The sequence below is a fragment of the Hippichthys cyanospilos genome, chromosome 14 (genome assembly GCF_059441005.1).
Source record: "Hippichthys cyanospilos isolate Australia breed blue-spotted pipefish chromosome 14, RoL_Hcya_1.0, whole genome shotgun sequence".
NCBI lineage: Eukaryota > Metazoa > Chordata > Actinopteri > Syngnathiformes > Syngnathidae > Hippichthys > Hippichthys cyanospilos.
This window is the reverse complement of record NC_142382.1, coordinates 6,299,249-6,323,276: the sequence shown is the minus strand read 5'-3', so window position 1 is coordinate 6,323,276 and position 24,028 is coordinate 6,299,249. Positions and strand designations below refer to the sequence as shown.

Here is a 24,028-nt window from a genome sequence, read left to right as displayed (position 1 = left end):
TTCAAGAACAAGTAATTTTACTATTTTTAATTCCTAATAGATGATGTTTTTTCACATTTTTTCTCCTTGTGAATTACCCTAAATGCATAGTTGCCTATGTATTTTTTAATTACACACAATATAAATAAATGTATTTTCATTATGCTAATTTAGATTTCCCATTATCCAAGCCAGGGGCCCCCAACTTTTTTATCACCACAAACTGGTCTGCACTTGAGAATTTTACTGCCGGAAGCCACCCTGTCCTTCCTCATTACAAAATGCAATATCAACAGCAGCCAGAGGTGGCGCCAAAAAACAAAGATCAAACCAAACAAAGCACAAATGAATGAACTGTTAAAGGATAAATTAAAAAAAACAGTTCCAAAACATAATTATTTTGGGTGTGGCCCATGCGGCCTGGTACCAATTGATCCACGGACCAGTATCAGGCTGCGGACCAGCGCTTGGGGACCTCTGATAGGCTGTTCATTCAATTGTGTGTGTATTCGTGCTATATGATGTGTTTAAAAAAAAAAAAAATTGTTTTTTTTTGTTTTCCAGGTGGATTTGTCTCCTGCGCTGATGGCTCGCATCATTCTGGACAGGTTCCTTCAGGACCTGGAAGGTGAAGCGCGTGAGTTTCCATTCGATGTCTCAATCATTGTCTCCCTCGGTTTTAATTGGAGTCGTTTGTCTCCGGAATCCGCCTTTTGTTCCAGCCTTTTCTGAATTTTCCCCTCCGCTCCATCCAAATGCGCAACAGACTACCTCGAGTAGCTTTGACGATTGAGTGGTAGGAGGGCCGCCGCCCCTCAACTGCACTTTGGATCAATGCGAGCTCACCTCATCAGTGTTATTTATAACATTCAAGTCCTTCCCCCTTCATCCCTAGTTACATCCATCTAACGTACCTTCTCCTCCTCCTCCTTATTTGCGCATCCTCTCCGCAACCTTATTGGGCTCCACTGAGGAAATTGAGTTGGCGAAAAGTGACAAAATAAAAAGCAAACAGTACTGAGGTAGCGCTGATGGATGAGCTGCAGGGGAAGTAAATTCCAGATGCTAACATTTTTCTTGAAAATGTCAAAGACGTTGTCCAGACATTGTGTCAGAAACGTTCCGGGACATTCAAGCAACTTTTAGCATAAACACATTGCTAATTCATGGTAAGCGGATTTAACGTAAAATGTGAAGTTTGACTATCCTGAATTAACATTGTATATATATATATATATATATATGTATATATATATATATATATATATATATATATATATATATATATATATATATATATATATATATATATATATATAATAGCTATAGCAGTAGCCATAACAGACATGGCAACCTCCGGAGGGGTGCCACCCCTCATGTAATATCATTGATAACTAGACCTACAATTATATTTAAAACATACTGTTGGTCGTTAAAAACACATTTATTTGCAAGTTTTTGACATTCATGATAATATAATTTATTAATTTTTATCAAAAGGCGGACTAATTGATTGCACGTATTGTCACTTTAAAAACCTAAACTGACGTTTTTGGTATTGAATGAGTTAGTTTGATAACGACATTACTTCAACTAATCAATCACAGCCTAGCTTGTGAATGTCACATGAGCAACAGATAAGCTACGATTGGTCTTTACACAAACCTTGAAGACAGGTGAGGTCATTTTCAGTCAACAGCAAGGAGAAAATGCGTTTTTAAAGGTGTTTAATGTAGATGAAAAATAATTTACTTAATCAAAACAGTAACATTTTACCACAAAAAATGGCAAATTAATTAATTTATTTAGTTATATTTTCCACAGGATTTTTAAAAAAAATAATAAATTTTTAAAATGATTGTTGACTTTATTTCTTCCTTTCAAACTGATTAAATTTGCAATTGTTATTTGCAATTTTCATTTTTTGGCCAGATTGCTTGGTTCAAATTTGATTGCACTCTACATACACGAATAAAATTATGATAATATTGATGGTATCTGTATTTCAAATTTTTGATTGTAAGACTGTGCAGAAGTTTGATACCTCTTTTCTTAATTTTATTTATTTATTTTTTCCTAGGCTGAATCATAGCTACAATAAACAGAGTAGAGGTGTTGACTATTAAAGATTGCCATGCTTAGTACTTTTTTTGCCTCACTAATCTGAGAAAAAAAATCATTTTCAAAGTCAAAACCATCATCTTGCACCAATACAACTGCAATTGACCCGTGTGGATGCCTGTGTTGTGATCACAGCAGACGTGCTTGGGATTTAATCACCAAATGTATGAAAGGGAATGTGTGTTATTTTCAAATTCACCACAGCCCGGCCATTTGTCAACGTCAAAGTGTGATTGCTTTGGACCCGCAGCACCGTTATCCAACTGCTTGTCAAAATACAAGTCGCCGCAGCTTGTAGAGCTGGTCATTCATCCGGGAGATGCAGGCAATCTGGGATGATGTTAGACCGCTTCCTGGCGTTGCTATTCGCTGAAAACATGATTTGTTGTTTTTCGCCATATTTGATATCCCGTTGAAAAATGGTAACATTTGTTAGAGCATCATTATTAATTCAGTGATAATCTAATAGGAAGTACAACATTTGAAGTACCGTATTTTGCGCATTATAAGGCGCACCTAAAAGCCTTGATTTTTTTTTAAAAAGCTGATGGTGCGCCTTATAATCGGGTGCGCCTTATATGTGGATCAATATTGGGATTCGTAGATGGGGAATGAACCAATAAAGTAAGCTTTATCTGTTTCTTTTGTGTGTTTACAGTTGAATAAGATTGGTCATATTGACTGAGTTATTATGCTATTGAGAGTTTAGAGTTATTATTTGAGTTATTCTTGTTCTTACTTTGAGTATTACTATATTGTGATTGAAAAAGTTTTAAAATATGTCATTAATTGAGGTTGCGCCTTATAATACGGTGCGCCTTATATATGGAAAAAAAGTTTTAAAATGTGTCATTAATTGAGGGTGCGTCTTATAATCCGGTGCGCCTTATTGTGTGGAAAATGCGGTATATATGGTACAGAGTACACACTCTTTCCTTCTCTCATTATATTGCAATTTTGTGTCTTTTTTTTTTTTTTTTTTGAAATTGAGATATGATATTGGTCATATTAAGGGATGATTTAGGTTGCCTAAGTCCCCACTGCACGCCCAGGTCGCCTTTGGTGTATAACGCTGGAGTCATGTATTACCATTATGAAACAATGCCTAGATAATTGTCTTTGCTGGCAATTAGCTAACAGGCTGCTTCAGAGCCGGTGGCAGGCATTATTTGTCATTCTCCTCCTTGCACGCGAGTTCCTTTCCGACTCCAAAGCGTCCTGAGAAGATCAATAGACTTCTATATAAGGGACATTAACCTCGACTGGGGGAGTGGCTCACTGTTTTTTTTTTTTAATTCTCTCCATTCCCCTTTGCATTTAAGACATATAGGGACGGTGCCTTTGGGTGCAGGGAATATATGTACAATCACCCGCGCTGGATCAATACACACTTTCAAATTGTTTTCTGTGCCTTCCTTGTTTTCTTTGCGCCTTCTTGTCGTCACCTCACCATGACGACCCCCCCTACACGCACAACCACCACCACCTCCTCCATTCAGTCGTTTAAGCAAAAAATATCAGCGAGAATGTCGACGAAGCAGAATGAAACACTATCTGGTGGCTCTTATAAATAAATCAATGTGTTCAAAGCAGTTTAGTATGTATTGAATATGATATCAGCAATCATAATGATCCTTGTCTAGTCGAAACTGATTTGTCCCAGTTGAGAGACAAAGGTCAAATAAGAACTTGAGTGCAGCTATGAGTACTTTTTGAAGGTCACAGGCTGCCCAAGCAAATATTCATGAAAATGAAACCATTATTTATTAATACTAGATCCATCAACTTGGCTATATACCAGTTCATCATTTGATTTTCATTAAAAGAATCTTTTAAAAATTCCCTTTTTAATTGATTAATAATCAACAGCCATTTTTGATCCATGACTAATCCAGAGGTGTTTAAACTGTGGCCTATGGGCCAATTGCGGCCCGCCATCGACATTTTTGCAGCTCGCGGCATATATAAAAATACTTTTTTTTTTTTTTTTTTTTTTAATTTGGCCTGCAATGCTATTTAAAAAAAGTAATAACAAGTTTTGATGGTGGACCATTAAAAGTGTGGGTGGAAGATAAAAAAATCCTACTTTGCCTCATCATCTTTAATCGAAAGCATTAACATAGGGGTTTTTTAGAATAACGTCTATGTATAGTTTTTGTGTAATTGTGTGCATGACTATTACCATATTTAATAATCGGTATAAAAAAGTAAAGTAAGTTAAGTAAATAACTGAATAAATAAGTAAATAACTTGGCCCTTATGTCTATGTATTTATCTGTATTCGCCCCTCAGTTTAAACCCTGGAATACTTACTATTTCAAATCCTAGATTAGTTTATTCAAATTTTCAGAATAAGCAATAAATATCTGATTTCTTAAGGTTTCAATATATGCAGAATTTGTGTGGAATCAAAATCGAACATTTCTCAGGGAAAAAAAAAATCCATATTGACTTTTTTTCTGACGTTACATACCAAACTAGTACCTGAATTTTAATTCATTTATGTTTAGCATTTATTTTCCCCACTGTCAATTTGAATTATTATTTTTTTTTTTTACTAAATTAATAGAATAGAATTTTGAAAATAAAAACATTTTAAAACAGTTGGGTCAAAACTAACCCATTTATCAGTCAAAAAACAACTGACCGAATAGTCGGGTCAGTTAGACCCAACCTTTTGGATTGTTTTATACAAAATAATCCAATTTTTGTCTCGTACAAAGCAACCTGTTTTAGGGGTTATTTAGGACAAAAGAGTCCAGTAAATTAGAACCATATATTGGAGTCTTTTAAAACAATTGTTTAAAGGGTGAAAATGATGTCCCTCATCAAGAAAATAAACACCATTTATTATTAAAATAGGTGTTAGCTTTGGTGAGCAAGTAGCTAGTTTAGTTCTAGGGTTCCGGGTTGAAATCTTGGCTCTGAAATTACTATGTGGATTTCTGGATTTTCTTTCCTAATGCTTGTTTGCGTTTGTAGGGGCATGTTAGGTTAGGGTCATCGAAGAATTTTATTGTTCGTATATGTGACTTTGAAAATAAACGGTGCTTTGTTTACAATATGTAGCCTGGGATTTACTACTGACAAGTCTGTGGTTGTAGCCCGCCTCTCTCAAACTTGCTTTCGACTCTGCGACCCTATTAAGGACGAGGGAGCTTTAAAATATATTGACGCGTATATATTTTGACCTAATATTTTTATTTAAAAGATAGGTGTGGCCCGAACCCGAATAGACGGCTGGTATTTTCTGTACTGGTCAATAAAGGGACTTGATCGTCCAACGTATGAGAACCTATGGTAATAGCGTTCACTAAAATCTATTCTGTGGAATATCCGTTGTCAGGAGCAGCCACAGCCGCTCCTTCAGCGCCCGCCTCCCAACCATCTTTGCTATGCTTCAATCTCGTCACCCCTTTTTCCATTCCTCCCTTTGACAGGCGCTCTAGATTTAGACATACTTTTTTTTTTTTTCCCTCTCTTTCTCTCTCTGTCTCGAGGAGGCAATTTTGCTAGCTATTTGACCTTTTCCATTTTCCCAAGGCCCGGCTCCAGATTAGATTGCTCCCTGCGTGTTTTGTAACTGTGTGATTCGAGCGCCCTCAAGATTTATTGTCGCATTCCTTTACAGAAGCCCCGTACGCCAGGTTATAAATGTCCCGCGTTTGATGTTAACACTGCGAGAATGTTTCCAGGCTCCTTTTGATCTATTCATAATGGCGCCGGTGTTTTGTAGATAGCTGGATGTCGCCTTGTGTTGCATCCAGTCAAACTCGGGGAGTCCACTGTCATTGTTAAAGCTCTCGCTCACCTGACGGCGAGAACTGTTTGTGTGTGTGTAGGAATAATGAGAGCGGCAAGGAAGGGCGTGCATACGGAGGAACGATGAGCGCGGCGGAGGCGAGCAGTACCGTAGCACTCCTCTTGACAAGTATACTAATTACTCTCTTTCATGAGAGGAGCTCCAGCCAGCCTTTGCCGCAGTCTAATGGCCTGACCTATGTAGCCTTGATGCTGCCAGATCCACCACTGCAATGCTTTTTCACACACATACACACACACACACAATGGAATGTAGAGTCTCATCTCAGCGCTTTCAGGGAGAATCAGGTGGAAGCAGATCAGTTCTGCCCCAATAACCTCTTCAAGGAACCGGCTCCTCCTGCACCTCATATAACCACAGGAAGTCGAAAAAGATTTTTTTTTTTTTTAACCCCCCCCCCCCCCCCCCCCCCCCCATCTTCTATTTGAGGAAGCATTTAAAACGGAGTAAATTGGAAAATCAAATGAGGGGCTTTAGGCAGCCGTGGAGATTTGCCGAGCTGTCGTCCAGCGTTGGGGAGACTCATCCATCACGTCGCGCAAGTAGTCAATTCCTGGAGTATCTGTAAATGTTTTCAGATATTAGCCAATTTATATGCTCCCAGATTCATCATGGAAAATCAGCTTTAGCGCGGCGCACATTATCAGGCCCTGTCTCTCCCTTGCTCCATGAAGTTTGATGAACGAGTGCCCCCCCCCCCCCCCCCCCCCACACACACACACACACACACACACACATACTCCACAGCTCAATGGCTCAAGTTGCGTTGGGGGGGGGGGGGTGTAGAGGAAATGGCTAAGTGCCCCCCCACCTCACTCCACCCCACACACGGATAAAGTGTTTTTTTTTTTTTTTTTTTTTTTTAATTAATAAACAAACTTGCAGAGGAGCTCATCAGTGTCACAGGCAATAACAATCGTCATCCGTTATTGTTTATTACGGTCCTCCCTCAACAAATGTTGCTATCTAATGAGGTTCCTCTGCATTTGCGATAATGACTTTTTCACCCGGGCGGGATGAGTAGAAAGAAATGACGCGCACGTGAGCTGCGATGAATCAATGTTATTTTGTTGTTAGCTCATCTTCTTTTGGAGTTTTATATACCAACGCATCCTCGTGATTTGTTTAGCAAATCCCAACGGAAGCGTAGCGTGGTATTTGTTGCCCCCCCCCCCACTCTGTTCTTGTCGTGTTCAGATGCTGACGGTGTGATACGGCGCCTTAGTCACAATTTATACCAACGCGGGACAATTACAGTAAATTTGGTGAATGTTTACAAGAGGGCAAAGATGCGCTGCAGGGCTTTGTTCTCTGTGTCTGGTGCTCTTCAGATTGCGCTTTTTATATTCCTCTAGTTTATGTATGTCGTTGCTTGTCGTCTGCGTGTGCGCTCCAGAGATGAGCTGAGAGTGTCATGGAGGAGCGATGCACCGCAAGGCGGGGGCGTCTTTTAATGTATGCTGATGTCGGAAGCTGCAGCGACGCGAGGGACGCTGTTGTTATTTACTGCTGTGTTTGTGCACGCCGTCGAAACCCAGCCAGGGCCTGCAAAGGTATTACAGCGCGTGATGAATGAGCATTAGGGTAAATTCATTTTAAAAGCACGGTGATTTATTAGCGGCCCGACCTTCGATTTTCATCACGTCGATGCTTGGCTGGAATTCCACAATGTCAGCGTCAAGGTCATCCTCTTAATCGCTATTTTTAACCCCGCTACAGCAAAAAATGTATATACAGGCTGTATATCTGGGAGAAGGTGAACAGCAGCCTTATTGTGATGAGTCACCAAATATAGCGGAACCTCGAAAGTTGACCCTGATCATTTTAGACCACCTATTTGTGCAGACAAACAAGTTTTAATTCCAATGCAAACCAGTAATTGTTTCAGTGCTCCTTTGGAGCCATTGCATGAACATCAACTAAAAAATACAAATTTAGAGTCTAGACAACTGACAAAAAAAAAATCACGTGTTTTTAAGGAAAAAGCTAAATTGGGATAGGCATTTCTTTGAAGTGATCTGATTGTTTTCGTTGATAATTTTTTTTATCAAAACATTGCTCAGTGGTAGAGTGCTCGGCAATAGAGAGAGATTGTAGGTTCGATCCCGTGACCATGTCGAACTGTTTTTGAGCAAGGCGTTGAACGTCCACGTGCTCTGGGGACCAGATGAAAACTAGCTTAGAAACTAGAAACTGCTACCTCGTCGCAACCACCTAGCTCCGCCCCTGGCCATCATGGCGACAAAAGCCTCGATGACATAGGCACCTCAGTCGAGGGAAAGCTAATGTGCTCAGGTTCAAATAGGAGTTGTAAAGTATACTTTAATTCTTGATCGGGGGCGTTTGTCCTGGTTGTCATGGTAATAAGAAACACACTCATTTGAGGCGCGAGGTGAGCGGTGGGTCATTTTGAGACAGCCTAATTTCAGTGAAGAGTGCTAGAGTGAGTATTTTTAATAAAAGCAGGTCACCTACATGTTATTGATGCGCCTGTGAACTTTTTCAAATTGTGTCCAAAAGCAATGTACGACATGTCTCCTTTAAAACCCTTGTGCGTTATGTGCAATCTGTTATTTTTGCATTAAAGGTATTTCACATCAAAGGGAAAACATTAAAAGAAGACTGCAGGGAGCTGAAATTTCACCCAGATGGTGCCAACATGTCAAAACTGCCATGTGCCATTCCTTGTCTAAAACACTGTGGAAAAAATATAAATGACCCCAAAATGGCCAAAATACTGCACAAGTGTTAAGACAAATTTTAAAGTATTGGACTTTGTGGAAAACAATCTTAGGAGACTGAGACAGGATAACGGTCTACTACTGAAGTGTGTATTTGTGTGCGTTATGTGAGACCGAATTGTGGTGGTGGTCAAACCTCCAATTATGAGCACTAGTGAGACAAGGGCTTTAATGGCTACCGTTAGCCTTCAGGGAGGTTTAATACACATGACTGTTTTGCAGAAGCAGCGTCAAATCTATAAAAGGACCATTAGGACGAGGGGGGTGGAAAATCAATCCAAATGCCATTAAAGTGGAATAAGTTGCCAATATTGCTGATGTGGTTGCAGCTCCTTTGATTTTCCTTCAGATTATTAGGCACACTCGAGTAGTGACTTTGTTAAGGGAAAACAGTGTTGTCTGCGGAGTAATACGTCTCCTGGTTTCATAAAGTTTGCCGCCTCATATTTCCCCTGCTTTATTGATTACCCATTATCATTTGTCATGAGGTGTCCTAACTCAAGGGGAAATTACAACCCCTCTTTCCTGCTCCGGAGTGCGGTATGGATCCGCTGAAGGAGGGGGAGAAAAAAAAGGCAGAGAAATGAGCAAAGAAATAAAGCCGGTGCTGCGGAGTGTGTGCGGTTATGAGCTTGAGGCGAGGCTCAGGCAGAGAAGGTAGCACAAATAAAAGAGGTGTCAGCAAGGAGGGAGCGCTTAAGGTTCCGTTCCCTCTTCCGCATCGCCTTCTTTAATCCGTCCATGAGCAAGGCCTGGAAAAGAGCATCAACCATTCATTCAATCATACCTTCAGATTTCAGACGCTTCCTCTGGCATTCAGTTCAATCCTGATTTTTTTTTTTTTTTTTCTTCCCCACACACCATTTTCTAAATAAGCAAGGGATTCTCTGCACTGTTGTTCCCGGGGCCCATCCATGCCTGAAATGTGAATTGAAACATTCCCATGTATTTTCTGTAATACGGCGAGTCTGTCAGGAGCGTGTGTGTATACATATATACATCACTAAAATGGGGCGCCTCCGCCATTTCGTCACACAATGTTACAATCCATTTAATCCAAATCTTTTTAAGAAATGATTTAAAGGTTTTTTTTTTGTTGTTCATCTCGTTTCCTTTCTCCCTATTGCTGTACCCAGGGAAACCCATCCAGCAGGCTTTGCTGTCTGATTTATAATGTTAGTTGAGCAAGAATGGAGATGAGACATGCAGAACAGCCGGCATTTGTAACATAGATAAACTACATGGGGCTCCTGTGCTCTGGACTGAAACATTTATCTATGGAAATCCTGTATGGAGGCCAAGTGGCTGTTTTTTCATAATGGAGCAGTTTGCTAATCAAACACAAGGAAGTTTAATTTAGTTAACTGTGTGTTTATTTTTTAATTCACTCAAGCGCTTTTTCTCACGTGTTTATGTACCTTATGGGCAAGGCAATGCAAAATATTAATACAGTGTTTGACATTTGTGTTTTTTTTTCACAAATAATTAAACGTGAAATGTTTTGGCTTTATATTTTTAACAAATACGTTTTTAAAAGTTTTGAATATTTTTTATGTATGGTAGAGAAGTTGCGGGTTCGACCCCCTGACTAGCATGACCATGCCGAAACTTCCTTTAGCAAGACATTGTTGCTCCTGATGTTGGCTCTTTATAAGGTAAATGAGTTGTCAGTGTAAAGCACTTTGAGCACCTAAGACAGAACAACATAAGTGCAATTCCAGTTTTGTATTTACACAATTATTACTTCATGGAGTTCAATATCTACAGTAAGTTAATTATTCATCCCAAATAAGCAGCTGCAGCTAACATTCAATTTTCTATATCGCTTCCAATCAGTACGTTTGCCGAAAAGGACGCACTAGTACAACAAATGAAAATCCCAATTTGATAACAGTTAATGGGAGCAATTTATCTACGCTATATGTTGGCTCAAGTGCTTTCCCTTACATGCTAATGTAGCCACTTCAACCTATGGAATTTTTTTCATTTGTTTACCATATTTTCCTCACTATAAGGCACACCTAAAAGCCTTATTTTTTTTTAAAAAGCTGATGGTGCGCCTTATATATGGATCAATATTGAGATTGGGATTCATAGATGGGGAATGAATTGATAAAGTACCTCTTTCTTTTGTGTGTTTACAGTTGAACAAGGTTAGTCATATTGACATTGAGTTATTATGCTATTGGGAGTTTAGAGTTATTATTTGAGTTATTATTGTTCTGACTATTACTATATTGTGATTGAAAAGTTTTAAAATATGTCATTAATTGAGGGTGCGCCTTATAATCCGATGCGTCTTATATATGGAAAAAAAGTTTTAAAATATGTCATTAATTGAGGGGGCGCCTTATAGTGTGGAAAATACGGTAATTTAAAATCATTTACTTTAACTTCCAGGACCGCTCGTCGTACACTATACATTGGCTGCAACCAGAGTAATTTTTTAGCTTTTAGTAAACTCTTAAATCAATTTGCATTGTCGTGCTAGCTATCCAGCGCTAGGCTAATAAACGAGGCTTTCTCCAGTCCAGTGTCCAAATTTGCAACCTCCCTTCATGCTAGCACATCGTAAGAGGCCAACAACGAGGCTAATAGTTTAATATAATACTCGTTAGCATGTGCATCATCATGTTTAGTGTTCTGTTCTTTTTTTTTCTTGACAGCCTCTAAATCAGTCCTCAACAGTATGCTCAAGGAACCATCATTAATACCAGACCAAACCTTGTCCAAGAACGTATACCAAGTAAGTTTTAAATGAGATTATTTTTCATTTTTCCATCATTGCATGTCATCAACATTTATAAGCAGCTTTTTAATATTGTTGCATATAGAATCCCCATGTTTTCCTCTTGCTCATTACTGTATAACATCCCTCACCTCCACCTTTCTTTTGCTCTCATTCTCTTTCTCTCACTCCCTCACCACACGTCGTAATATTTCTCCCCCCCACTCTCCTCAGTGCACAGTAAACGACTGCTGTTATGGACCACTGGTAGACTGCATCAAACAGTATCCTATCCCATAAAATTTTAAGCTTGAAATTGACGAGGAGCTATTGAAGGGGATGAGATGTGTCTGCCTTCACCCCACATAAAAGTTCTGCTTCACGGAGGAGGCGTTTGCCATCCCTCTACCGCAAATGATACAAGATGTAGAAGGAGACGTGGATGGCTTGGATTCTAAATGTCCATGTGCACCGAGCTGGATCAGAGTAAAACGAAAAAAAACGCCATGAGTTCGGTGGGATTGAATGAAAGCGATTGGTATTACTCCCAGCTGACTTCTTAGCATGCTATGGATATTCTTATTTAGTTTCGGCATCAATCGAATAGAGTTCAGCACCATGGAGAGTTCAGGTCACACATTTACATTGCGGGTGTTCAACATTCAGCGAAGGAATCCGCTGAAATTGAAACATGCATACTGCATATACGTGATTATAAACGTACATTTTTTTTTTGTGACACCTCAATTAAAAAAAGACAAAGGGCTTTTGTTGCCTCTATTTTTTCATACACATGCAACAGAATTTGACCTGGCTAAAATCATACTAAAGGTCTAATAATATAAAGCAGTAAACAGTTGGATTACTGTAGACGATTATTATTGTCCTATATTTTGTCACGGGGGTGCACGGCGGGTGTGAACGCCGGCGTGGTTGCGGAGGACCCAAAAGCAGGGGAGCGTCGGGACAGGGGGTTGATGAAATCCATGTTTATTAATACAACGAACGGGAACAAAAAGCGGGAAAAACAGGACGGCAAAAACTAAGGGCGCAGGCAAGCTGGAAAAACGGAAAACAAACACTACGGGCAGGCTGGCAGGAATACACGAAACTGATGGGCGAGACGAGACGGGACTACAAGACGACAATGACCTGACACGACAGAGACAATGATCCGACACGGGCTGTAACAGACACTAGGCTTAAATACATTCACAAACTAATCAAACTAACACATGGCAGCTGGGCAGGGACAACAGGCAAAGGGAGCAGATTGGAGGACACGAGGCGCAGGTAACAGACAGGTGGACTAAATCAAAACTAACGCAGGCAGACGCGACAGGGGCAGAAACCGGAACTATAAACGTAAACAGAAACAGAACCCCTCAAAATAAACCCACAACCCAACAAACCATGACAATATTTTGAATGAGTTCAGTACATTTTCAAGTGTTTAACATAGTCGCGAGGCATCTAAATGTTCTCCCGTTCAAATAACATCACAAATCTGTTTTAATAATCCAAAAGTATAAGTCTTACTACTAAATAATTGCTTCACGGAATAGGTTTCATTTGTTATTGTGACAAAATACCCAATTCCACAAAACTATTTTTATGCTGGTACAGCAGATTTAAGTTAGGCTTTGAATTTTCACATTTTGGCAATTCCTTATTAGAGGCTGTGTGTTCGATTCCTGAACATTTTTATTACGTTGAAGTGTAGTTTAGCAAGACACCGAACCCGACGCTGCTTCATCAGTAGGTAAATGACTAATTAACACGCCCCAATGGGCTTCATGGCAAACATGTCACTGCAGGCGCGGAATGCTTTCTGTTTTTTTACCTATTGTATATATATTTCAGTGTTTCCACAACTACTTTTAGGCTCCTTAACTCTTTACCCACAGTGCAATTGGCCAAGAGCACGAGGTGCTGCTCTGTGACAAACTCAAGGAGAAAAACTTGTCCTTTTTAGGTAAGTCATCATTTGACCTTTACACTCTAGTCTATAAAGTTGCAGTTGTTACTCAAGTGTCGATTTTGGGAAATATAGACCTGGTTATGAGTGATTGCTGCGATATTGAACTGTAATTTTATTTCTTATAGCTTTATGTTAACAAAAGCGTAATCTCACACTCTCCAAATTAAGTTCATTGTTTTCTATCCTGCAGATACATTCGGTATTGATTATTTATCTGTTTGCCTGAGTCATAAGCCATTTAATTTTCAGTAGCAAGTAGTAGAAAATGGCCACCTCCTGAGATGTATAAAAACGGTTGGATTTTGTCGTTTGTATTGTATTCAACAAACACAATATCAATCAGAATATCAGTTTTAAACTAGTGGGATTGCATTAAACATACTCAATTAAATTAATTCGTTCAGATGAGCAATAGTCTGATTTTGTGAGATCTTGTACATGACCGCATCAAATTTATATTTGCTAGATTGGGAAAATACCAATACCAGGTGTCATTATCCAGCCAATACCAGGGCTTGTTTCAAGGTATTGTTCCTCTCGATGGAAGTTGGGACCAAAATAATTCCTCCCGTGTTGGGTTTTAAAATGGGTAACCAGAAATTAAACTTAAAACCCTTATTTTCATGAAATTTTAAGGGAAAATACACTTGGTCTTTTCACATTATTTGTCCATGGTTTTGAGGAAACGTAAAGAATCAAAAGCGCTATTGATATCTGTGCATGGTATCGAAATACTACTCAAGTCGAGTCCTCATATCGGTATCGGTTTGAAAAAAAAAAAATGGAACAAGCATCCTTTCAATTTGCCAGCCATTTTGGAGATACTACATCAATTGTGCCTCACGTGAACATCAATATTAACTTGTTCTTTTTTCATACAATAACATTGTTGCAACGTGTAGGCTTATAGATTTGGAATTACGATCTTGTCCCAACCAAATTAAATCAAGCTAGTGCCCATGTGTGAAATTGTGGAAGTTAATGTTGAACACCCCCCCCCCCCCAATCCTATCATCATCATCCCATAGGTCAGGTGAGTGAAGGATGAAAGTCATTCCTAGTGTCATTAAGACCACATCATTTATTTGGACCCTCGGTGTTGACCTTTCTTCACGGCTATACAGAGGACTGTTCTAAAACTGTCAGAGGGCACGAGGGCCACTGAGGCAACCTCACCCCGCTTGATAAATGGATTGGAAATAAGCTACCCAACAGCAGGGACGGCCCATTAATTTTAATCAAAGGTGGTGTAAAAAGGCGATCAGAGCCACATGACAATGTCAACAGCACGGCCGCGGCCAATCGCGGTCCCCCTTTGCCGGCGCGGACGCATTAGCCCAGCCCGAGATGCCCCCCGTGTTCCGCGGGCCTCCGGCGGCCCCCCTGACCTCACTCCCCGCTTCCCTTTCTCCATCCTTGGCCGATGCTGCCTCTTCACTGACACCGGCACCCTCCATCTCTTCTCAATTCTCCTCCGCGCCCCATTAGTCGAGCTTGACTGAAGACAAAGAGGCAGGCCCTTGGAACCGAATGACCTGGTCAGCCCGAGATTTAATGGAGAAATCAGGTGTTGTGCGGATAATGGCTGAAGTGTGCAAAAAGTCAAGGACAACGGCCGCGGTCCGAGAGGATCGGGGTCGGGCTTACTCAGGCTGTAATGCCAACCTTGTCCCCTTGCCGTATATTTTATGAAGCTTCGCCAAACTCCAAACTGGAGCTCGGCTCTTTTGTGCAAAGGCAGCAAATGCGCGGCGAGGGTTGTAAATGGGACTACCTCTCACACCGGGGGAACTTTTCAAACAACGCCGAAGCTTTTAGATGTTTCTTATGTGCTTACGAGTGAAACGAAAACTACTTTTCTGTCATTTGTTTTAGATGAAAACCAACTGAGAGCTAAAGGTTACGACAAGACACCTGATATCATCCTGGAGGTTCCAGTTGGTTAGTATTTTTTTTTTTTTGCCTCAGTTGGGTTAAAAGCAACACCAAAGAACCTTTTAACCTTTATAGATTGTTTCAATTGACTCTTTTCCGACGAAACGTTGACTTACAACTCGGGCCGAGCATTGAATCGAATTAATTTGAATAATCCGGCATTTTAAAAATCAAAGATTTGAAAATTAGCTCAATGGTGCAATCCAGATTTTGCAAAAGTGACAGGATGTTAGATAAGGAGTATACAAGAAATATTTACAATAATTGACTGTTGTGTTTAAAGGAGTCGTGCACTTTTTAAGCCATTTTTATCTGTAATTACAAATAAATTACAATTTTGACAAAAATTGAAAGTCTGGACTCTTAAAAAATGTAAAACAACATCATTAGGATTGAATGAGTTAGTTTGATAACTAGTTCATGCATTATTAATACTTAAAAAAAATAAATTTCCATTTACTGTCTACTGAAAATTATATAATGTGCCAAAGGCTAACAACCAATCACGGTTCAAGTTATGAACATCACACGATCAAAGAGCTCAGCCACGATTGGTTGTTACCCGATACAGGTGGTGCCATTTTCATTGGATAGCAAGTAGAAAATATGTTTTTAAAGGTATTACTTGCACATGAATCATTAATGATTTCATAATAAATATAATTAAATTAATATTAACATTTTACTGGTAAATGAAGAAAATCGAGATTTAGTTTTTGGCCATATCACTTATGGGGGGTAATGGTAATCGCTTTTACTGGCATTAAACAACTTATAGGTACAAATGTTCTGACTGTTATACAACATACATCACATCATTCTTCTGGAAGCCAAAAAAAAAAGACAATTCTCAAGTGTTGCTTTCGTATTCTTTTTTTTTTTTTTTTTTTTTTTAATTGGACTATGCTCTAATTGGTTAAGATGCGAATGATTATTCCGGATTATAAGATTTGTTGTAAATCTGTGTTTGCGGAAAGCTGTGGAGGGACACATTGTTCACTGGATCGAGAGCAAGGCCTCTTTTGGAGATGACCACAGTCACCGCACTTATCTCAATGACCAGTTTTGGAGCTACTGGAACAGGTCAGTTTTTGTTTCCAGATTCTGTCTTTGCACTCATGTTGCTATTGTTAAACTTGCCTCCTTGTTATGAAACATTTAAACTCCTAGACTGTTGTAGTAATTGTAAAAACACTACTTAAAGTAGTAACTGCTCCCATATTGAGGATTTCTCTTATATTTCTCTTATTTCTCTTATGTTTTATCCTCAAGGTACGAGGCCCCCAATTCCAAATAGCTACCACTGATCTTAGAATATAATGAAAATTAATGTGATATTAATTTGTACTATGAGAAGACAATACACATCATTTCATATAAAGCATAATCCCAGGGATGCAATGGACGATTAGTTTAAATCACAGGTGTTGTACTCCAGTCCTTGAGGGCCGGTATCCTGCAGGTTTTCCGGGTTTCTCCCCTAAACACACCTGATTGAAATGATTAGGATAATTTTCACGCTCCCCTAGTGCTGACTAATAAGCTGATCATTTTAATCAGGTGTGTTGAAGAGAGAAAACCGCAAAAACCTGCAGGATACCGGCCCTCGAGGACTGGAATTCGACACCTATGGTTAAATAATTTATTAATTGGTAGATTATTGTTTTATCAATAATTTAATAAAATAAACATGTTTTAATGTCCATCATTAAAAGACTTTTTTTTTTATACAACTTGATTAATTACTGTTTTGGTTCATAACATCCAAAATAGGTCAACTTTTTGATAACTTTTTGCTAAGGAAAAGCACAGTTTTTTGCATTAAAAAAATAGATAGTAAAGGTGGTCATATAGAGGACTAAAAAAAATTGAAGTGCTGTATTTAGACAAATTTAACTTACATTTAATTGATTTGAAAAATACTATTGTTTTGCAAAATTGGTTGTCAATACAATAATCATTGCATCTCTATATAATTTGAACTGTCTCGCACTAGAGATAGGTGTTTGAAAAACATTTACAATTACAATTTAAAAATCAAATCTCAGTCAGTGAAATCAATCCATGAAAACTATATTGAAATGAAACAACGCCAAGTAAAAAAAATGCGACAAACAAAATTAAAATTTGCATGGTTTTACAGATGTGCAACCTTGTTTAGATCTCGCTCATGCTCATCTCAATTTTTAAGAACTGACTAATCGACCACTATACCCATCTCAACTCCTTTTACTTCCGTCATGGAATAGGTGAAACATATTTTTTCCCCTGTGTCTTCAAAACAAATCAAAGGACAACAAAAAATGACCCCATCTCAGTTTTTAATATTTAAATTGATATAAGAATCATGAGAGTAGTACTAGAGCCCGCAAGTGAAGCAGATTACCAAAAATAGATTTTTTTTTTTTCAAATCTCTTTCTTGTTTGGTGTGAATTGAACAAAGGCTCTTTGGTTTGCATCTTTTCTGCGCCATTTACCGCTAGGTCAAACCATCACGATACTTACATGCCGATTGGAAGGTTAGGGTTATGCCGAGCCTTCCAAATATGGCCCGGAGGTGTCTTTCATTGATATTCCGTGGCGCAGCCTTGTCCAAGTGTATTAGACGACTGACAATGTAGATTCCATCATGTCAGCCTGAAGCCCGATCAGATAACGTTGTTGTGTCAGAATAGAAATGTAAAACTGTCAGTCGCAACCTTACCCGCCAACCCTTAGCTTTTAATTGACATTTAATGTTGACATTTCAAAATGTGAAATCACTTCTCATTCATGGTTAGACCTTTTACATCACCGTCTCAGGTATTTATGTCACTTTGGGTCAACGCTTGATGGTATAAACAGAGAAACCGGCCCTAAAGGGCTGATGTTTGGCGTGTTTGTCCAATCATTTTTGCTTCAGATTTCGACAAACCCCGGAGCTTTGATTTAAGAATCCGCAGCGGACTTTGTGATTACTTCATTGCCCTTGATTGACACATCCACTGATTTGCTTATTTTCTCAAATTCCTTCTTCGGTTTAACCCAACTGCTTCGCCCTTTGCGCTAATTGCTCTCGGTTTCTAGCAAGGGAGCCCCGAGAACGTGTTTTATTTTTTTTTTCCTTTGAAAAGAAAGTGGAAAAAAAAAAAAAAACAAGTAATTTTCTCTCCGAAGCTGTAACCAACTGCATTTATCATCCAAACAATAGTCTTGCCAACACACTAACCCCATAATGAACCCCTCTTCAGTGGAGTGAGGGGTAATGATGCTTCACGTACAATGCGCCAAAGTAAGAAGAGGAAAAGCCGGGGAAAAATGAGTCTAAAAATGGTCTTGCGTGGAATCAAACGGCGTGTTCAAGTCCAGTGACTGAATGAGGCGGCCAAGCGGCGGCTATCGCCGTCGCCGGGCTATCAATCTTGCCCGGTGGCGTTCCTGAGCCGGCGAGCCCCTCTCCTCTGACGGATGTTAGGATAATTGAGTTATCCATCTTCACCCAACTCTCAGAGTTGCATAAGAATTATTCACCTGCCGGTGAATATTAAACACATAATGAGCCTCGTGTGTGTTTTGAGATAAGTGGATAATGGTCGAAAAAGACGATGGCCGGATTTGTTTTAGGTATTCTGTTTTTTGGTCGCTTTTTAGTTTTGTCGTTATGTAACAGTAGTTGCATTTTACTACCGCCCAACCAATGTGATTTTTTTTTTTTAGGTTGCCGCCGATTTTTTGTGGAGATTTCCAATTTATCAGCTGATGAATTTAAATATTTATATCGAATAAAACATTTGTTTCTTCAGTGCATTTCAATTGGCATCAGACGTATGCGGACCTTCACTTTTCACAGCCTGGTATCTATTCCTACAAGTACAGTAAATTTATTGTTAAAATACAAAAATGCATTGGTTGGCACGATTAATGAAATTATAAAGATATAATCTTTGTTTTACAATATTTGTTGGTGTTACTAGTCGTAGCAAGGGTGCCATATTTAACACTTCATTTTTGTTGCGTAATGCATTTTTTTATTCAAATTCAAACTGTGATGAAGTTGTGTGTAAAGGGGTTACATCCAGGTCTATTCTTTCCAAAACTTTCTTGCATCACTCGCTAATCACCGCGTGTAAAAATGAAGATTTGCTTTGTTTTGAATGACAGCTGCTTGAAATGCAAAACAGTTTAAACAAAATTCTTGTTTTCTTCTTGGCCACCAAAACAATTTTTTTAAGACATCATTTACAACCACACTATAAAGTAAGAGACAGCTTATAACATAATGCTAACGTACAATATTAAAAGTCATAGATGACCGAGGTAAATTAGCATTGACATTATGTTAAGCTATTTCTTGGATACATGCAAAGCATCCAAACATAACATACTGTACATTACTCTCAATCATATAATGGACTCCTCATTATATTCCTCATTATATTCCTTATAAAACAAAACTCTATTGACACGCCTATAACCCTATTTGTCGCATGTGTCGAAGAAATGGGTTGGAACTACTACCTCTAAATGAATTTGACTTCAAATGTTTTTAAATGAATATTCCTGCTTTACTTTGAAAATACGGGGTACCAATAGTGCTCCTGTCCAGGATTTCTTTCTGCAAAGTGACCACTGGTCCACTGCAAACCTCTACGGTATCAATCAAAACACTAAAACAACAGGCAATAATATCATAGCTCACAAACCACATGAGCAATTGAGCTACTTGGCTTTTTTTTGGTACCTTTATTCTCTTGATTTATTTGTTATTTTGTCTAATGATATGCCTGCTCTGCCAAAATATATCGGCTCTAACTATGAAAGATCTTTGTACTATTTAATTGTCCTCCCTAGTGCAATAGTGTTCTATAAAAGAATCAATAGCGCTAATCATAATATAATGTGCAAGCTGGCACAAAGTATCTTAGAGGCATCGCATAGCAGATTAAAAGAAAAAATGTTTAGCCTTTTTATCCTATTTTTCCCTATGGCGGCCAGTTTATAGATGCCCCCCCCCCCACCCAAACTCAGTCAACTGTGAGATTTGTAAACAGCAAATGTTGAACGTTTGCTCCCTAAACGCAAGCATGAAAAGGTTAGCTCTGATAAGGAGCTGTCAGACATCCACAAAAAAAATGATTGATAACAATATAATGCTACAGTATGCCTCATTTCGCTCATATAAAGCGGGGTTAAAACCTTTGGCTTTGCCTTGATACATCATCAGTCTGGATATGCATTGTGGTGAAAACATGCACTTTTTATTTGTTTATTCTTTTCTACATTCTTTGTATTGAAACCACTAAAGGTCGAAAATAATCTGTCCTTGAATGTTGCACCATTTTTTACATCACTGTATTATAAGGTAAAACTGTCTCATATCAAAATTCTGTTAACGTGTAATATTTTAGCAATTTTTTAAAATAGATATAAAAATGGGTCTTTGTTGTTACATAATATCTACTACTGTTTTTTTTTTGTTTGTTTGTTTGGTTTTTTTGAACCAGAAGGCGCACTACTGCGCATTCAGTACTGTACACAGTACAACAAATTAGCAACTAAAATTTGTACTTATGCAAATATTGGATTTTTTCTCAAGTCAGTTTCGAGTATAAATTACCCCCGCCTTGTTTTTCCTGCAATTTGGATGAATTTTCCAAAAATCTGAGAGTAAGTCGATCCCTCGCTTTATTGGTTACATATGTCATGGCTGTACAATTAAAACACATCAGAGTGTGTTATTAAAATGCTGGAATTACTTTTCGAGGCATTTCTCCATCATATATCGTATATCACGCAACATACATTACCTGACTGACAGCGAATTCGGGAACTCCGGCGTAACATGCACGCATGTACGTTGGCAATGCAATTATGTAAAAACGCATGTATTGTGTTTATTTTGTAGTGCAGGTTTACGGTATTTAATATGGTATAAATACGGTTTGTAATCATTTGTAGACTGAAATTAAAGTAAGTAGGATGTACTGGGCATACAGTAAGAAGGAATTTAAATTAATAGGGGGCATTTTTGAGAAAACTAAAGGATTTTGGGTGTGCCTTGTAGTCCGGAAAATACGGTATTCAGGTCTACACAAACGCTAGCAAGTCTCCAAAAATAGACTTCTTTTTAACTACTTTGTTTTTAAACTTTGACGAATCCAAAACTTTCCACACTATTAATCTGCTCACTGACACGTTGGCTAACAATGAGACAGAACTATGTGTCTCTGATGCTCTTTATGAGTTGACACAGCTGCAATTACGCAGCTTCTGATCTTTGTGAACTTTTTTTTCCCCAATTACAGTAGATAAACGCACGCTGTGGGTTTTGCCACTCTAATTCGGCTAATACCTGTCAATTAAAACAAACTTAAATCTTGATTCAACATTGTCTTATTTTAATTGATATGCCCATCATTTTTGTTGGACTTTTCCAAATAGCTTAGTGCTCTATTATCTGCTCCGATAGCTTGAGTGTGTGTGTGAGTGTGTGTGTGTGTGTGTGTGTGTGTGTATATGCATGAGTGTGTTTTTATATATATATATATATATATATATATATATATATATATATATATATATATATATATTTACTTTTATGCATTTTTTTACTTTACTTTTTTACTTGTATGCATGAGTGTGTTTTATATATATATATATATATATATATATATATATATATTTTTTTTTTTACTTTTATGCATTTTTTTACTTTACTTTTTTACTTTTATGCTTGAGTGTGTTATATATATATATTTTTTACTTTTATGCATTTTTTTTACTTTACTTTTTTACTTGTATGCATGAGTGTGTTTTATATATATATATATATATATATATATATATATATTTTTTTTTTTTTTGCCTATATCTTTTTATATACTGTATATATATATATATATATATATATATATATATATATTTTTTTTTTTTTTTTTTTTTTTTTTTTTTTTTTTACTTTTCTTTGTAGCTGGGTCATCATAGTGCTAGCATAGATAGGAGATGTCACCTGAGACGGAGAGCACCCAAAGGCCATGACTACTGGCGTTGATCCAATGTGGCGAGACATAACACAGGTCCCAGCACCTCAAGGGTGACAGTGTCACACCTGCAAGTCCTGTGTCCTGCCAGGACAATATATTGGAGTCAAAATGAAATTTTGGACTCGCCGACTCTTTGCACTTTAAAGTTTTTCAGTTCAGTCTTTTTTTTTTTTTCTTTGCGATGTAAAATGGGGCCGCCAAATTTCGTGTTCATGCACTCTTAACTGATTGTGCGTCCTTTTAGCAGATAGTAAAGATGTGACATTTGTAAAAAGAACAATTGCAATGAGTATTGTTAAAAGAAATTACAAACAGAATTTGATATTTTCATTTTTGGACAGTTTGGTAATACATATAATTATTCCGGGCTTATGTTCGCTACCAATCTCACATTTAGGCATCACTTTGATGAATTCAGCCCTCAAACATACACTCTTAAAATTAATGTTAACAAAAGATGCATATGTCTTTGTACGTACATACTGTATTAATTAATGTTTACTCACTAGGACCAAGACAAATTTTTCTTCGCTAAACCCGATAAAATCACGATACGAAGATAATGTACTAGAGATAATGATCATTCCTTCATTGTGCAATACTTAGCAAATTTTGAGTGTTTCTGTAAGTTAGGGAACGTCATTATTTTTATGGATTGCTGTCTTATATTTTATAATTCTTATAAAACTGCAAAAAATTCTGCAAAATAGGGAAAGAAAGAAAAAGACTACAATCCCACAAACCAAACGACAATAAATCTTGTATACTTTATTCAAACATAAGCTAAAGAAATGGTTAATTGACAACCACATCTTTCATCGTTAATACCTGTAGGCTCATTAGTTCTGTTAATTCTTATCAATTGTCATTAAAACAGCATGCCTGTAAAATTATTTTTGCAAGAGTCCGGCAGCAATCGTAACTACTTTCTAGATGTTCAAAATACTTTTTTATAGAATAGAATAAAGTGCCTTTTATTGACATTATATAGCTGGTATACAAAGCAATTGGGAGCGCTGATCCAATTTATGCATGTTAAATAAATATGAGCAATTAATATTGAGCCCTTAGTGAAGATCATTCAGAATAGATGTGTCACAGTAATTTTTTTTGGCCTTAAAGAAATACAGATAGATACAAAATTCACTTAAATAAAATTATATCAAACAAGTCAGGTGGTAATTGAGCATGCCTTATGTCGCATGACAAAAACTACTTCATTATGGGCCTTTTGTTACCTTTAAATATCTTATGTCATGATCATGACATCGTATTATTTTTTTTTTACCATGCAAATAAGCGTAAACTACATATTGCATCGAATATTACCAAAATCCTATTTGTAAAGGCGACATTAGCTTCCCTGATAAAGCATAAGCGCATGTGACATTGCCTTCCTCTTATTTATAGTTATGGATACCCCATGCTGTGCAGGAACGTGGCCTCTTTATTGTTTCCTTTGTTATGACATCCTCTCATGGAATATCCACAGCCGGGGAAAAAAAAAATAGGTCTCCACAATGCTAGTTCCTTCGGGGCTTTGCAAGTGTTTGTTTTGGGGCGCCGCAGTGCAATGCTGTACCCCCCCCCCCCCCCCCCCCCCCCCCCCCCCCTCTGCGCTGGCATCCTGGAGTATTAATGCTAAATGACAAGTAAGCTGTGATGCTTCAAGGATTTCATGCTTTTAAGGATGCACA

At 38.0% G+C, this 24,028-nt stretch overlaps 1 protein-coding gene across 3 annotated transcripts in view; it reads left to right on the top strand.

Moving 5' to 3' along the window:
* cdin1 (CDAN1 interacting nuclease 1) overlaps nucleotides 1–24,028 on the top strand; it is a 93,280-nt gene that overhangs the window by 38,481 nt on the left and 30,771 nt on the right. For 2 of the 3 annotated variants that reach the window (XM_088432352.1, XM_088432353.1), the window contains 6 exons: nucleotides 544–616; nucleotides 11,331–11,410; nucleotides 11,627–11,676; nucleotides 13,300–13,367; nucleotides 15,249–15,314; nucleotides 16,286–16,391. In XM_088432352.1, the coding sequence (XP_088288478.1) occupies nucleotides 544–616; nucleotides 11,331–11,410; nucleotides 11,627–11,676; nucleotides 13,300–13,367; nucleotides 15,249–15,314; nucleotides 16,286–16,391 (443 nt within the window). The remainder of the gene's footprint in view (nucleotides 1–543; nucleotides 617–11,330; nucleotides 11,411–11,626; nucleotides 11,677–13,299; nucleotides 13,368–15,248; nucleotides 15,315–16,285; nucleotides 16,392–24,028) is intronic. The other variant, XM_088432354.1, reaches the window with a different exon arrangement.